The sequence below is a fragment of the Leucopleurus acutus genome, assembly GCF_964270905.1.
Source record: "Leucopleurus acutus genome assembly, chromosome: 1".
In the NCBI taxonomy this organism is placed as follows: domain Eukaryota; kingdom Metazoa; phylum Chordata; class Mammalia; order Artiodactyla; family Delphinidae; genus Leucopleurus; species Leucopleurus acutus.
In genome coordinates this window covers 183,843,766-183,861,501 of record NC_139142.1, presented here as the reverse complement: position 1 = coordinate 183,861,501, position 17,736 = coordinate 183,843,766, and the positions used below count along the sequence as shown (strand labels likewise).

Below are 17,736 nucleotides of genomic sequence, written 5' to 3'. Positions count from 1 at the left end.
CCTGCACGCAGCAACAAAGACCCAATGCAGCCAAAAATAAATAAATAAAATAATTTATTGAAAAAAAAATCGAGTATCAGTGAACCCAATACTCTCAAATGGCTAGAGTAGGAAAAAAGATGACACACCACTAATTGTACCTTAAAGGATAATTTCATAAACTCCATGTGCCAGGCACTATGCTAGTTGTTGGAGTAACAAAAATGAAAAGACCCAGGCCCTGCTCTTGACTCTAATGAATCTAAGTCAGCAACTGGCACAGAGAAATACATGGCAATGGATACATTCATCAAGCCCGCTAAACCCTAGGGAATAAAGTAACCTTAAGTCAGTGGGTTTTTTTTTTTTTAAGTTGGCAAGAAATGTTGGCTTATTATCCACATCTTCGACTCACTTTGATGAATTCAGCAACGAGCAGGTTATAGAATCAATTTTGGATTGACAAAATGAAAACCCATTTGACATTTACATGATTACAGATAAGTAGCCACAGTAAAACAGCTCTAGTCTACTCGCTAGTCTGTTACTTCCACTCCAAGTACATAGACGGGCATTGTCTACCCAGTCGGCATCCCTTTATCTCAAAAAGGACTGAACCCAAAGTTTCCGACATCTGTTTCTAGTTGGTCTAAGAAGCCTGTAGCTATAATCACCAGCACCTGAGGTTTATACTAGATAATAAAACAGCCTACCTCTAGAAACCCCTTTTGATTAGGGTCCATATGGTTCAGGGGGATATAGGTGTCATCGGTCTTCTGGCAAACAACCATGGCGTGCCTCTGGCTAAAAGTTCCACGGCCAACATCTTGGCCACTCAGACGGACGTTAAAACCTTAAAGCAAGCAAGAAGGAAAAGAAAAAAATCCAGATTCCCATGAATAACCTAAGTAATAATAAGGCCTGGTGACCCTGAATTCTTATATATCGGCTCATCCAGAGAACTGTCCTTAGGACAATAGATTATCCTTCTTAGAATACACCTGTCCTGGGCTTCCCTGGTGGCACAGTGGTTGAGAGTCCGCCTGCCGATGCAGGGGACGCGGGTTCGTGCCCCGGTCCGGGAAGATCCCACATGCCGTGGAGCAGCTGGGCCCGTGAGCCATGGCCGCTGAGCCTGCGCGTCCAGAGCCTGTGCTCCACAATGGGAGAGGCCGCAACAGTGAGAGGCCCATGTACCGCAGAAAAACAACAAAACAAAACAAAAACCTGTCCTATATTCAACACTCCGTAGTCTAATTAAGAATGAAGAGTCATCATTCGTCCTATAATTTTTAAAGGAAAATGTCTTTCCAATACATCCAGCACTGAGTCCTTTGTTTCCATAGTCTGTTCGCTGATGAAGATTGTCAACATGACATACCAAGATTAAATAATGTTTTCAGGTAAGAAACGTTAACACGTTTGAGAACCTCTCTAGTCAATAAAAACAATACAAGGTAGTTGTAACTCAAAACTTCAGGCGTCACATATAAGAAATGTCATACAAAGCACCCCGTACCCGCTGTGCAGCTACACAGAAATGTCTTACCTTCAGCAAGTAATGAGCCTAGGGCAAGAGCTTCTGCTGTGGCCCAGTCTAACTTTGTTCCATCCGTCACTTTCTCCACTCTGGACTGTAAAATTGAATGGGAGGGGAAAAGAAAATTTTAAGAGTTCCCATCCTTTTTCACATTGAGTTCAAAAAATGTAAGGCAACAATGGTTAAGAATCAAAAACATAACATTAAATACGACAGATAGTGCAGAAGGAAACATCGGAGTATGACAGCAAGTACATGACATATGAAAGCAGGCAAAACAAACCGGCACTCTGGTGAGCGGTTAACCGGGCAGATGGATGGGAGGAGGAGACGTCAGGGAGGGGAGAGAGGAACGGTATTGGTAATATTCTATGTCTTCAGCCTGATGGTGAGTACATAGATTGTTTTAATAGTCTCTATACCTATAATAGAAACTTATAAACGAAGTTAGTGTTTTAAAAATAATCCAGAGTTCATCGTGTCTTCATCCAAGTTCAAGAATGATGAAGACCTATATCTCCTTGCTCTCCTCCTGCTTTTAGTGCTGAAAGTCCCACGTTCTAGGAAACCACAGGCAAACCATGATAGTTTGTCAATCCATCCTTAACATGAGACAACATGTAAAACCTCGACATGCTTAAGGGTGTAAATGGTTGCCTTTCGGGAGTAGGTGTGCTGATTTTTATTTATTTTATTTAAGCCAAACCCCGACCACCTTCCTCAAAATGGAAGTGTCTTCTGCTCACTGCTCAGAAAAACCACAAAGGGCATTCCTGTATGGCTGTGTTTCTAATAATATGCATGCAGTACCTGTACATATAATGTATTAATGAATGACTGAAAGAATAAGTGGAGGAAAAATAGAAGTAGGTTAAAAAAAAAAGAAAGAAAAAAAATAGAAGTAGACAAAATTTGAGTTAATTGACGAGCAGTACCAAAACACCGCTAGGAGTGGTTCACAATAAATACTTGCCAAGTGCATTAGCCAACCAACAAGACCAGACCAACAGCAATTCCTTGCTGTGAGAGATGGACAAACAATACCCAGAGATTCCCGGGCTCCCTACCTGCACGTGCATCTTCAGAAGGTGACTGTGCATTTGGAGCTCCTCCGGCACCTCCACAGACTTCCTGCCAATAAACCGCAGGAGGTCAAGGGGCACACCTGTGTTCCAGGTGGTGATGCAAGCTTCTGGCTGAACCAGGCCCTGCCAGTGGGCCTGCAGGTTCGTGGCAGGGGGGCTGTAGTGCGCCATGTTAGTTAAATGGCCATTTAACTTCGCGTAGTAGGAGGTTTTGATTTCCGACACCTCCTCCTGGGTCATGAGTCCATTGGCCACAAGGTGCTCTGCATACGTGTCGGGGATGCTCTTCCGGGCTCTGTCCAAGGAAAAGGGAAACAAAAATCAATATGATTTGTAAAAATCAAAGAGACAGATACAGGAATTCCCTGGCGGTCCAGTGGTTAAGACTCCACACTTCCACTGCAGGGGGCACGGGTTCAATCCCTGGTCGGGGAGCTAAGATCTCACGCACCCCGTGGTGTAGCCAAAAAATAAAAGGTCCATTTTATGTCATGTGATTTTCACTCCAATAAATTTGTTTTTTAAAGGCAGTGGTGAGTAACCACCTCTTTCAGGCAAGCAAGTGAAAACAAATTTATCTTTTTTTTTCTTTTTTTTAATTTATTTATTTATTTGTTTTTGGCTGTGTTGGGTCTTCGTTGCTACCTGTGGGCTTTCTCTAGTTGCAGTGAGCAGGGGCTACTCTCCGTTGCGGAGCGTGGGCTTCTCATCCTAGTGGCTTCTCTTGTTGCGGAGCACGGGCTCTAGGAGCATGGGCTTGAGTAGTTGTGGCACACGGGCTTCAGTAGTTGTGGCTCTAGAGCGCAGGCTCAGTAGTTGTGGCACACGGACTTAGTTGCTCCACTGCATGTGTGATCTTCCTGGACCAGGGCTCGAACCCGTGTCTCCTGCACTGGCACGTGGATTCTTAACCACTGCGCCACCAGGGAAGCCCACAAATTTACCTTTATAAGCTTTTGTCTACAGTCAGGCAGAAGTAATGAGTAGTAGAGTTTTCTTACAAACTGTTAATTCTGGACAGTTGTTTACAAGGCTGACTTATATTGTCTACCTATTCTGCATCCCTTTATTTCAAAAAGGATTGAACCTATAAGTTGCCGACATCTGTTTCAGGTTGCTTGAAGAAGCCTGTAACTATTCAGCATCTGGGTTTTACAACAATAGAAATAACGATGATGCTACTCTGCATTCGCTTAATACGTTAAACTTGCAAGTCTGGTCACATTGATCATTATATTTAATCCTGAAAAAAGTGAGAGGTAGACAGGATATACTTTTAAAAGCAGGGTCCTGAGTCACATCAAGTCATTCAGGTGCTAAGTTCAAAGCTAAATGGAGAAACCAGATTTGTTCTTCCAAGGGCAGTCTGCTACCCACGACCAGAAAGGCCCATAAAATATCACCAAGTTTATTCCTCTGCTTTAATTTATGTCTATGAGGAAATAAAGCAGGAAAGAGGGATCTACTTTACTTCCTAGCATCTGAAAAGGAAATCCTGGTACTTCCCTGGTGGTCCAGTGGCTAAGACTCCATGTTCCCAATGCAGGGGGCCCAGGTTCGATCCCTGGTCCGGGAACTAGATCCCGCGTGCCACAATCAAGACCCAGTGCAGCCAAATAAATAAATATGTAAATAGGAAATCCCAAAGGAACACACTCCTCTCCATCACGTGAACCTTCTGACTTGGCACCGTCCCACAGAAATATAACGCAAGCCAATGTGTAATTTCAAATTTCCCTGTGGTCACATTAGAAAAGGTGCAAGAGGTGGAATTAATTTTAATCATATATTGATTTAACTCAATATACCCAAAATATTGTCCCTTCAATACCTAATCAATATAAAAATTATTATCAAGATCATTTACACTCTTTTTTTCACACTAAGTCTTTGAAATCTGGTGTATATGTTACACTCCCAGCACATCTCCTTCAGGAGTTGGCACATTTCAAGTGTCCAACAGCCATTTATGGCTCGAGGCTTCCACATTGGACAGTGTAGTTCAGAACTTCGTTAAAATCCATCACGTAACCTCTTGCCAAGGCACAAAGTAGGTCCACGTCTATAGTTTGCAGAAGTGAATCACGGAGGTTCTGTTTCTGCTCCTGTCAATGTCGCACTGAGCAGCTTCGGGCAAGGTTCTGCCTACGTCTTCTGTTCAGTCCTCCCTCTGCTAAGTGAGGGGGTGAAGTTGCCCTTTGTCTATTCATTGAGGAAATATGTAGAGTTGGAAGAACATGGGGCGCTTTCCTGCGACCCATAGGATGACCATCCCAGTGTGCCCAGGTCTGTCCCAGTTTGAGCATTGAAAGTTTCATGTCTCAGACACACTGGGAAAGCTGGTCGCCCTACCGGAGAATGTCTAACACAAATAATAATGTGAGCACTGTGGGGGAAAGGGCACATCGCATGACGGTTCATCCTTGTACCTGATGATCTGGTACATGACCGGGTTGGTGAAGAAGGGCTCGTCCAGTTCGTTGTGGCCCCACTGCCTGTAGCACAACAAGTCAACAATCACATCCTTCCGGAATTGGCGCTGGTATTCAAACGCCAGTCGCGTGGCCCGGACCACTTCCTCTGGGCTGTCTCCATTGACGTGGATGATGGCGCAGCCCACAAGCTTCCCTGAGGCAGAGGAGCTGGAGATGAGACCGGCTAGTCAACCCATGAACCTACCCCCAGGTCCTGTTGCCCGCATGGGGAGACAGCCCTTGTCCTTAGGGGTAGTTTGGATTGGGATTTAAGAACCTGCACTTTGGGAGTTCCCTGGTGGCCTAATGGTTAGGATTCTGGGCTTTCACTTCCGTGGCCTGGGTTCAATCCCAGGCCGGGGAACTGAGATCCTGTAAGCCACATGGTGAGGCCAAAAAAACAAAAAGAACCTGTACTTTAGAGGCCAGGTGACAAGCATGAGTTCAAGTCCCAGCTCTGTGTGATCCTGGTAAAGTTATGAATCTCAGTCTCCTTGTCTGTAACACTGGGATAACAGCTCTTACCTCTTAGTGATGTCCTAAAGAGGCAATGAGCTAATGCATATAAAGTGCTTAACAGAGCCTGGTACATCATAACTGCTACTTATTTGTTATTATCATCATGACTATTATCTTTCTTCCTGAGATAAAAGGGTCATTAAAGGATGTATCCAAGAAAAAAATGGATTTTCTCCAAAGAGAAGATTGAGAATGAATTTTCAAATCTCTACCTAACTAATTACAAAAAATTCATATAGGTAGCCCCAAAAGGCATCCAGGCCAGGCTCTGGATATAAAAACAGAGCAGTTCTTACCATCTAACAGTTCTGGAAATTCTGTGAAATAGGGAATAAATAATAAAAAGCCCTGTGTTTCTTTGAATACTACTAGTTTCCACAGGTTAAAACAAGCTGACTTTGCTTCTTCACATCTGATTTCCAACCAGACCACTTGGCCAAGTTTACCGGTTGAACATATCCTCTTTGACTGTGATCTTGGGTACTCCAAATCTGATTATCCTAAAGGCAATTGCTCTAGCTGTACTAATTGTGTTATCTCTGGATTCCAGCAGATCATTCAACTAGATACTTAAGCATTTTGAGATTGCACCCTCTAAATTCTACTCTTGTTTTATTTCCTTGGATTTTAAGATCACACTCAGACTTTAAAAGGAATATTAACAACACTGTTGGTGACCACTGGCCATATCTGATCCAAAATTTAAAATGGGACCAGCAGTGAGGCTCACTGTTCTGAGTGAACTAGAAGTTTCTCCAGGAATTCCTTGTCTGACTCCACAGCATCAACTCTTCCCTGTGTTACATACCGATGTCACTACAGTATAAGGAAGACCTTCCTCTTTCTGCAGGAGTGGTGTAACCCAGCTGGTTATTGACAATCAAATGGACACTCCCACCAATTCTGAAATGCGGGATATTAGAGAGTGTAAATGTTTCAGGAACAATCCCTTGACCACAGAAAGAAGCATCACCGTGAACCTAGATCATGGGGGAGAAAAAAAGAAAATGAACGTAAGGGATGGAGAAATTTAGGTTTTCAATAGTAACAGGAATAAAAACAACCTTGCTCTCACTGCTCCCCTGCCCTCCTAAAAATCTGCCGGGTATAGGATTTCCTAGAATGGTTAGGCTGATCTCAAGCAGCTTTCAAAGATGCTAAATCAGCCCTTTTCCTCCTGCAGCCACCACCAGTTGACCTATTCCTTCCGCCCCACATCATCAGCTATACCCATCACTTCTCACATCGCCATCAACACACTAGTGTTCACAGCAGCACCACAGAAGGGTGATTGGAGGTGTAGAAGGAAAATCAACTCTAGTAAAGCAATCATGAAAACAGCCTGCAAGACACTAAGACCAATGCACAGCTTCGAACTCTCACTCTTCCCCAGTCATCTTCCCCCCAAAACAAGACTGCGTGTAGCTCACATCACCTCACTCCCACTGGGTGTATTAGCCACCACTGTGAACATAAATGAGAATGATGTGACAGCAAAGACAGGAGCATGGGGGTGTAAGTATATCATACACAAGTGAAAGGAGGCTTTGGGGAAAGAGCAAAATACTATTATAAGAGAATCTCTGAAATGTGCTATTCTTCCAGAACTTGTGAAGTCTGCTAGATCATATTAGCACAAAACCCGACAACAAGGTCCTACTGTATAGCACAGGGAACTATATTCAATATCCTGTGATAAACCATAATGGAAAAGAATTTTTAAAAGAATGTATACATATGTGTATAAGTGAATCACTTTGCTTACAGCAGAAATTAACACAACATTGTAAATCAACTATACTTCAATAAAAAATTAATTAAGAAAAAAAACTGGTATGGGCTTCCCTGGTGGCGCAGTGGTTGACAGTCCACCTGCCGATGCAAGGGACACGGGTCTGTGCCCCGGTCTGGGAAGATCCCACACGCCACAGAGCGGCTGGGCCCGTGAGCCATGGCTGCTGAGCCTGCGCATCCGGAGCCTGTGCTCCGCAACGGGAGAGGCCACAACAGTGAGAGGCCCACGTGCCACAACAGTGAGAGGCCCGCGTACCGCAAAAAACAAAGAAACAAAAAAACTGGTAAACGGAAAGTGGTAGAAAAGGGGGTAAATGTTTTTTAGAAAACTTGAAAGCAAATAATGAGGGAATTGCAGACCTTAGGAGAAAGTATGAGCTCCACTGACTTCATGCTGTATAAAAGGCTGTTATATCAATAAGGTATATGTTGTACACCTTAAATTTACATGATGTTATATGACAAATGTATTTTAATTAAAAAGTTATTAAATAAAAGTCTACTATCATAAACAGCCAAAATGCTCAGCTAGAGAATAGAATGATCTGATATGGGGAATTCCCTAGTGGTCCAGTGGTTAGGACTCGGCGCTTTCACTGCTATGGCCCGGGTTCAATCCCTGACCGGGGAACTAAGATCCTGAAAGCTGCACAGCGCGGCCAAATAAATAAATAAATTAATTAATTAAATAAAATGACCTGATATGGTAACCATTGTGGTTCTAATAATAACAGAAATAAAAGACCTAAATATGAATGAAGAAAGAATCCTTGGGCTTCCCTGGTGGCGCAGTGGTTAAGAATCCGCCTGCCAATGCAGGGGGGCACACGGGTTCGAGCCCTGGTCCGGGAAGATCCCACATGCCGCGGAGCAACTAAGCCTGTGCACCACAGCTACTGAGCTTGAGCTCTAGAGCCCTCGAGCCACAACTACTGAAGCCCGAGTGCCTAGAGCCCCTGCTCCGCAGCAAGAGAAGCCACCACAATGAGAAGCCCGCGCACCGTAACGAAGAGTAGCCCCCGCTCACCACAACTAGAGAAAGTCCGCGTGCGGCAACAAAGACGCAACACAGCCAAAAATAAATAAATAAATAAATAAAAAGAAGGAATCCTTGGAAGCAGATTTTTTTAATGACAGTGAAGACGTTCTAAAAGAGTAATTTGTATATAGGTAAACCATTTTGGCTAAGAAAGGAAGCACTGTTTTGCTTAGCGAAATCTCCAGCCCACACCTTCCCATTGCTAGGGCCTACAGGGATGACTGACGTTTTGGAATATCCAGACATAGTGATAACATACCCTTACGTCACCTCCACAACGCTATGTACATTATCTCCATTGATCCATTCAACAATCAGGTGTAGGGGCCAGGTAAGGGAATCGCCACTGTTCTTTTCACAGATGAGAAAACCAAGGTTCAGAAAGAGTACGTATTTCACGTGCCAAGGACTAGACCTTCTGTGATGCCTCCATTTTTTTTTGGCCATGCTGCATGGCACACGGGATCTTTTTTCCCAAACCAGGGATGGAACCTGTGCCCCCTGCATTGGAAGCGTGGAGTCTTAACCACTGGACTGCCAGGAAAGTCCTGATGCCTCCATTTTTTGGACTTATTTCCCCACCCCTCCAAGCCTTTCACCTGGGTTAAGGAACTTACTATGTTCTCATTTAATCCTCAGAACACTATAAGGAATGTAACATACTCCCATTGACCTCTGAGATTCAGAGAACCTGAGGAACAGAACCAAGCACGCCAAGCTAGAAGGCAGCAAAGCCAGGATCTGAACTCAGTGCTTCTTGGTTCCAGAATCCTTGTCTTTTCTACACCGGGCTACACTGTCAAGTCCAACCCTCAGCTGCACGGCGGTCCACACAGGGTCAAGGGGTTCCTAGCATCTGAACACTCCACACCCTTTGGCCTCCTTGCTGATGGGACTTCTTGTGGAGTAATGATGTAAAAGGAGACCAGTAAAGCAAGGAAGAGAGCTGGGTGTCTCTTCCACTCCTTTACAAAAGCGTTTACAGGAGAGGCACGGCTGAGAACATAACATCTGTTCATAACTTGCGTCATTTTATCATAGTCTTAGGGTTCTTGGCACTAAAGCCATGTGTCATCTGCTAATTTTATTTCCTGTCTTAGAAGAGAAAACACTCCATGATGCCCATAAAGCTTTGCAGGAGTCGGGTCCATAAGCCCCAAGGAATGCTGTGGGCGGTGGAAACTGCTCAGCCAAACACAGCAGGGGGCTTGGACACACACAGAGGATCACATGTGACGATCCACTTCCACCACATTCAGGACCAAGATGAACAGAAGACAGACAGCAAATGTAGTACCCAGAGTCTCACCCACCATGATTTTATAGACTCCAAATTTCAAGTTCCCACAATAAATTAGAATTTTGAACTTGAGTGAGGCAAGACCCAGGCAGACAGAGCAGGGCAAAATGTTCTGGGAACACAAAGTAGAGAGAAGAGGGCGGTTTCTTATCACTTCAAAGAAAATGACACTCTCACCTCTTCCTTCAGGAATCAGCCTTAAGATCAGCTCAATGTACTGGGAAAATGTGAGTGACTGAAATATTTTAGTCTCATGAATTCAAGTGAAAGGTGAAGAGAATGTCTGGCTAATGATTTGAAGATTTCTATTTAGAAATACTATAACATAATCAAATCCAATCCTGCTTACCCCCGATTTATTCACTACACGTTTCTGACCCATGGAAAATTAACAATAAGATAATGTGGTTATTTGTATATGTAGCCAAATATTCTACTGCCTTGTAGATTTACTTATTTCCGTTGGGTTTGAAGACTCAGTTACTGATATCCAGGATTAATTAGTAGTTATCCAGTAGTTAAAGGTTCATATTTATGTTTTTACTTTTTTGGCGTGGTATGTGGGATCTTAGTTCCCCGACCAGGGACCAAACCCTCGCGGCTTGCGGTGGAAGTGCAGAGTCTTAACCACTGGACCACCAAGGAAGTCCCTAAACGTTCATATTTAAATGAATACTTGCAGAAGAAAAATGTGACCCACAATCTAAACCTCTAAAGTACACCTGTTGGGCTACCAAAAAGTGGGGGGCAGAGGAAGCAATACATTATATAATTTGTATTGTTTGCCTTAATGCCAAAGACCTTCATTGGAAAACAAACAAACAAGCAAATAAAATAAATCCAGACTCTTGCAGTCTTGTTAGACAGACGGATACCACGTCGTTTCCAAGAGAGTTATAATTTCAGAGAAGTAATGACATCTGTCCTCTTAACAGTAGCAGGTATGCCGGTCTATATCCCCTTAATTAATTCATAACTCAAGAAAGGAAAAACACAGTGAAGACCTCCATCAGTTGCCTTGAGCGGGGAGGGATAAATTGGGAGATTGGGATTGACATATACACACTACTATACATAAAATAGTTAACTAATAAGAGCCTACTATATTGTAATGACCTATATGGGAATAGAATCTAAAAAGAGTGGATATATGTATATGTATAACTGACTCACTTTGCTGTACACCTGAAACTAACACAATACTGTAAATCAACTATACTCCAATAAAAAAATTAATTGAAGAATTTTTTAAAAATCAGTCAAAAATAAGAGTCAGTTGCCTTGAGACTACACCTCACATCTGCTATTAATTTTTTAAAGAACCCCAAAAATCTTCTTTTCCCAAAAGTTCATCTCAATTTCATCTGGAACATCTGCCATCTCCTGTCGTAACTACCATCCTGGACATTCTTACTTCCTGGTCTTTCCAACCTCAGGCCTCACTTCCTGAAGCTACTAGTACCTGTAAGCAAATGACCTTGTCCCCAGGCTGAGCCGAACCGTCTGGAGAGTAGTCCCCATCCCGCCTGGACTGCTGTCTCCCGCGAGTCTTCCCAACAGCCACAGGGTTAACGGCTTCCAGGTGTGAGGGGTTGGGCAGCATTGTCACATGGAGGGGATGGTGCGCGCCAAAGTCCAGGTCAACCGAGGACGTCAGGTGAGACAGGACATCGCCAGCGGCTGAGACATTTTCCGGAAATTCACTTAAGCCTCGCATTTTACGGAACATCAGCTATGCCGAATAAACGTACAAGAAAAAATGGTAAGAGGTGGTTCATTTAAATCACACAATAGGGACTTCCCTGGTGGCACAGTGGTTAAGAATCCTCCTGCCAATGCAGGGCATACGGGTTCGAGCCCTGGTCCGGGAAGATCCCACATCCCACAGAGCAACTAAGCCTGTGTGTCACAACTACTGAGCCTGCACTCTAGAGCCCGTAAGCCACAATTACTGAGCCTGTGTGCCACAACTACTGAAGCCCATGCACCTAGAGCCCGTGCTCCGCAACAAGAGAAGCCACTGCAATGAGAGGCCCACACACCGCAATGAAGAATAACCCCCACTCGCCGCAACTAGAGAAAGCCCACAGGCAGCAATGAAGACCCAACACAGCCAAAAATTAAATAAATAAAGATAAGCACACACTTGTAACTGCTCGAATGCACAGAACTATTTGGAGATGCTCAGTCATATGAAGTTCCAACACTTTCAGAAGAGTCTAGCCTGATGCAGATGGTAAGATACTTCTGCCTTGCAATAAGCAAAATAGTTTTTCTTAAATGCACCTGTTATTATGTATTTTCCAAAAGAATCTGTATTATTCTTGTTAAAGGTAGAGAGGCAAATAAGAAGTTAATCCCATTTAGTCAGGGGATGACATACACTGCTTAGTGCAAGTGGCATCTTAAAAACTATATTGTCCAATTCTCAAAGGACTTCTCTGCATACATTCTGTCACCTCATCTTCACAGCCTTCTATGACATAGATGTCACTACCCATTTTAAAAATGAACAAGCTAAAAAACTAAAAACAGAGTTGCTAGAGTTGCCATATGATCCATATATCCAGAGAAAACTCTAATTCGAAAAGGTATGTGCACCCCAACGTTCACTGCAGCCCTATTTACAATAGCCAATATACAGAAGCAACCTAAGCGTCCACTGACAGATGAATGGATAAAGAACATATGGTGTGTGCACACACACACACTGGAATATTACTCAGCCATAAAAAAGAACAAAATAATGCCATTTGCAGCAACATGGATGGACCTAGAGATTATCATACTAAGTGAAATAAGTCAGACAGAAAAAGACAAATATCATATGATATCACTTATGTGTGGAATCTAAAAAAATGATACAGGAATTCCCCGGCAGTCCAGTCATTAGGACTCTGCTCTTTCACTGCCAAGGGCCCAGGTTCAGTCCCTGTGAACTAAGATCCTGCAAACCACGCGGCATGGCCAAAAATAAAAAAAGAAAAGGAAAAAAAAATGACAAATGAACTTGTTTACAAAACAGAAACAGACTCACAGACATAGAAAACAATCTTATGGTTACCAAAGGGGAAGGGGAGGGATAAATTAGGAGTCTGAGATTTAAAAAAAAAAAAAAATGAATGAGCAAGAGAAATTAACTAGATGGTTTAAAGGTCCTCCGCTAAAAATCTGGGTCTCAAACCAAGGTATTTACCAAAAACAGCATGCTATTCTCTACTGGCCAAATGGTTTGAATGACCCAAAAGCTTCTCCAGTTCACAAAAGCTTCTTATTGCCCTATCTGCAAATAGGAGCATACAAACTCACACAGTATAGGGATGGGTGTGTTTCTCGCAAATATGATCATTGAAAATCACTTCTGTGTCTTTCAGTAACTGTTTTGTCTGGGATATTTTAGGAATGCAATTTTTGGTTTAAGAACTTCTGCAGGGGAATTCCCTGGCGGTCCAGTGGTTAGGACTCTGCGCTTTCACTGCCGAGGGCGCAGATTCCATCCCTGGCCAGGGAACTAAGATCCCACAAGCCGCAAGCCGCATGGAGCAGGCCAAAAAAAAAAAAGAAAGAGAGAGAAAATTTCTGCAGGTATCTAAGCACATGTCTCCATCTGTCCATTACTTTATTCTGTCGTATTCTACCCTAACTAAGGTGTCTTTTCAAAGCTGGTTACCAGTCTCTTAGCGTCAGAAACACTGAGGTATGAATAATAAAGGTAAAGCTTGGCCCCTAGACATAACATCACATATATTTTTTTCATTAAAAAAATTTTTTTAGAATTGAGGTATAGTTGATTTACAATATTATATAAATTTCAGGTGTACAACGTAGTGATTCAAAATTTTTAGAGATTATACTGTTTATAGTTATTATAAAATATTGGCTATATTCTCTGTGTTGTATAATATATCCTTGTAGCTTATTTATTTTTTACAAAGTAGTTTGTATCTCTCAATCCCCTACTGCTATATCGTCCTTCCCTCTCCCCACTGGTAACCACTAGTTTGTTCTCTTAGTGAGTCTGCTTCTTTTTTGTTATAGTCATTAGTTTTATTTTTTAGATTCCACATATAAGTGACAACATACAGTATTTATCTTTGTGTGGCTTATTTTACTAAGCACAATACCCTGCAAGTCCATCCATGTTGTTTCAAATGGCAAATTTTCATTCTTTTTTATGGCTGAGTAGTATTCCAGTGTGTGTGTGTGTGTGTGTGTGTGTGTGTGTGTGTGTGTATCACATTTTCTTTATCCATTCATCTGTTGATGGACACTTAGGTTGCTTCTGTATCTTGGCTATTGTAAATAATACTGCTATGAACATTGAGGTGCATATATCTTTTCAAATTAGTGTTTTCATTTTCTTCAGATATATACCCAAGAATGGAATTTCTGGATCATATGGTGGTTCTATTTCTAGTTTTTTGAGGATCCTCCATACTGTTTTCCACAGTGGCTGCACCAATTTACATTCCCACCAACAGCGTACTAGGGTTCCCATGTGTTTCTTCTAATATTCTCAAGGATAACACGTCCTTCCATAGGCTCCATTAACTCCAACTAACTTTGAAAGGTCCTTTAACATTTATAATTATTTTTAATCTCCGGGCCAAGAACAGTAATGAGGTTTATCCACGCGTAATGGCTACAACCTTATCAGACATTGAGTCCCTCTGATGCTCCCTGACATCGAATCTTCCATCCTGACCCTCAAGTCTTTTGAGACTTACAGAGCAGCTGAGTTGGACAGAACAGGAACACCAAGATCCAATAACCCATAAAACCACTCACTTAGAGGGGTCTCTTGAGATAACAATGTGTTACTAGTTTCATACAATCTATTAACTATAAACTGCAAATAAGTGGAAGGTAAAAATGACTTTTTTGTAAGGTAAAGTTGTATCAAATTGTACAGATCTTTGTGTTTGTTTGAATGATTTTTATGAAATAGGGAAAGCATGCTTCGAAAAACAGAATTTATCTGTTTGCATCATCCGTAGGAAACAAACTAACTTTTTTTCTTTTTTGGTACGTGGGCTTCTTACTGCTGTGGCCTCTCCCGTTGCGGAGCACAGGCTCCGGACGCACAGGCCCAACGGCCATGGCTCACAGGCCCAGCCGCTCCACGGCATGTGGGATCTTCCCGGACCGGGGCACGAACCCGTGTCCCCTGCATTGGCAGGCAGACTCTCAACCACTGCGCCACCAGGGAAGCCCCAAACTAACTTTTAACTTCCCTGAGTGAAGAACCTCTGTAAGTTGATACAGAAAATCAACCTAAATGCCAGGTCCAGGGACTTCACTGGTGGTCCAGTGGTTGAGACTCCGTCCTTCCACAGCAGGGGACGCGGGTTCGATCCCTGGTTGGGGACCTAAGATCCCACATTCCACGTGGCACGGCCAAAAGAATAAACAAACAAAAGGAAAAAGAAGAGGGCCATCCAACAGCAACAGGTTTCATCAATTAACTAAGCTGAAGTAAGTCAGAAAGAGAAAAACAAATATTATATATTAACACATATTTGTGGAATCTAGAAAAACAGTACAGATGAACCAGTTTGCAAGGCAGAAATAGAGACACAGATGTAGAGAACAAACGTATGGACACCAAGGGGGGAAAGTGGCATCGGGCGGGGGGGAATGAATTGAAAGACTGGGATTGACATATATACACTAATATGTATAAAATAGATAACTGATAAGAACCTGCTGTATAAAAATAAACAAATAAAATAAAATTCAGATCAAAAAACAAATTAACTAAGCTGTCTCCTGGACAAATGGCTCATATGCTTAGCTAGTTTTCTAAAAGCAGTTATTACCATTGGTTTTATTCTTTTACAGTCAATTGGACATGAATAGCGGAAAACACAGAATGTCTTTTACCTCTGGAGGGAACTGCAGAAGGCCTGTCAATAAGTTCAGCCTCCCTCTATGTGGCATCCCAATAATGACATCGGTTACCCCGCTGTAGGCCGCCCTTTTCAGCAGCTCATAGAAAAAGCCCATCATGCTTTCAGCTCCTTCGCCTCCGTATCGCTTCACCGTGGCAAACTTGGTGGCCAAAAAGTGGTCAAGCTCCTATGGAACACCACGTCAGACGCATCAGTTACAGGACAGCTAACTACTTGGGTCAAAGTCAAACACATTTAAGAAGACCCCACACTACGTCAAGCAGCTGCAACAGGGTTCCTTCACTACTGACCGCAGAGATGCACAGAAGTCACCCAGAGCCAGGCAGGAAAGCCCTGCCGAGGACACCAGACAGCAGCAGGGATGCAGAGAAAACAACCTGAGTGGTAGAAGAACCCACCTCAGCAGGAATCCCCTCAGAATGCCGGGCCCTTCCCATGACTTGAGTTTCAGTACAGGGCTCTACAATAGCATTTCATCTGGGCTGCAAATTAGCCAACCACCCACATTACTGGGAACAGGTTTCTTGTCATCTTGATGTGCCCGAGTCCTGATCACAGCCCTGACAGACATTCAATCCCATTCATCTGTATTGAGAGACTCTTCCACATACAGTTCCTTTTTTTCTATCACTTCAGGTAATAAAAAGAGAAATAAGATCTTAAGGATTTTGCAGGCTTCTATAGAGGGAATAGACAAATACATAAAACATATTGACTCTGAGAAGCACCAATTGTTCTGTTGTTTGGTGATCTACTTTCTTCTACTTAGAATAAAGTGGTATGTGTTACACTGCCCCTTGTGTTGAGGCCATGGGGTAAATGGGGCTACATTCAGAGAGTTCATGTCTTAACTCCTTCTCTTCAATATTTATATGTCTGTAGAAAATGAATCGACCTGTTTCTTTGATAGTAGCTGCTACTTTTATACCTGAGATTCTAGCATTAGTTTTGACAGATGTTTTCGCTCTTCTGTGGTAAATGTCTCCTTTTTCAGTTCCTCAAACCGCTTGGCAAACCATTCTTTCTCCTCCTGGCTCTGAAGTTGGGAGGTTTCAATAGAAATCTGCCCACAGTAGATCTGGTTGAGATAGGCTACCACTTCCTCGAGAGAGGCCTCCTCCTTCCCCATGTTCAGTAATCCTATGAAATGGAATCAAAGGGATCGTTTTAAAGAATAATCAACCATGTAACTAATTATAGAACATACCAAGATCCTTATTTGAATTCAGAGCATTTCATTCCAAGTAACTTGGGTTATCTAGATTTTTCTAAAGGCAAAACTAAAAATATGATCAAAGGCCATAAAGGTACTAAAAGGAGAGGGAATAAAAATCTTCCATCTCTCAAACAGAGCCATGATGCATTATGCCAAATTTTGACGCTATAGTCATTTCGAACTAAATTGTGAACCTACCTTTCATCTGCTTTATAGCCAGAAATCATATGTATACCTTTATCTGAAATATCTATCTACCAAAACGTTCAAGTCTTATTAATATCTATAAAGCAATGCCTATTATTGCACATTTGGTCTTAATGTGAATTAATATTGATAGCAATGCAATATTCTAAGGTAAAAGGAAATCTCCCTGAATCTCAGCCAGAGAAAAGAAAGGTTTGCAGTACGTGATTGGCCCAGCACCAAATCAATTATCAGTCATTTGCCTAAGCCTACAGTATGAATTTAACAAACCAACATTTTCTTTATATCGTGTATGGTTTCTTACAATAAATGTTAGATCTTTGATACTGATTGAGCAAAGCTGTGATGATCATGGGAGTGCAGATATCTCTTTAAGATAGTGATTTCGATTCCTTTGGATTTATACCCAGACATGGAATTGCTGGATCATATGGTAGTTCTATTTTTAATTTTTTGAGGATCCTCCATACTGTTTTCCATAGTGCATGCACCAACTTGCATTCCTACCAACAGTGCACAAGAGCTCCCTTTTCTCTACATCCTTGCCGACACTTGTATCTTTGGGTTTCTTTTTTTTTTAATTGAGGTATAGTTGATTTACAATGTTGTGTTCATTTCTGCTGTACAGCAAAGTGATTCAGTTATACATATATATACATTTTTTTCATTTT

At 42.3% G+C, this 17,736-nt stretch overlaps 1 protein-coding gene across 1 annotated transcript in view; it reads right to left on the bottom strand.

The window, feature by feature from the left end:
- Positions 1 to 17,736, bottom strand: part of DHTKD1 (dehydrogenase E1 and transketolase domain containing 1) — a 53,517-nt gene that overhangs the window by 19,917 nt on the left and 15,864 nt on the right. The window contains exons 3-10 of the mRNA XM_082846237.1: positions 16,571 to 16,782; positions 15,614 to 15,808; positions 11,193 to 11,462; positions 6,406 to 6,577; positions 5,034 to 5,232; positions 2,587 to 2,899; positions 1,529 to 1,613; positions 693 to 832 (exon numbers count right to left, since the gene is read on the bottom strand). Coding sequence (XP_082702363.1) covers positions 693 to 832; positions 1,529 to 1,613; positions 2,587 to 2,899; positions 5,034 to 5,232; positions 6,406 to 6,577; positions 11,193 to 11,462; positions 15,614 to 15,808; positions 16,571 to 16,782 — 1,586 coding nt within the window. The remainder of the gene's footprint in view (positions 1 to 692; positions 833 to 1,528; positions 1,614 to 2,586; positions 2,900 to 5,033; positions 5,233 to 6,405; positions 6,578 to 11,192; positions 11,463 to 15,613; positions 15,809 to 16,570; positions 16,783 to 17,736) is intronic.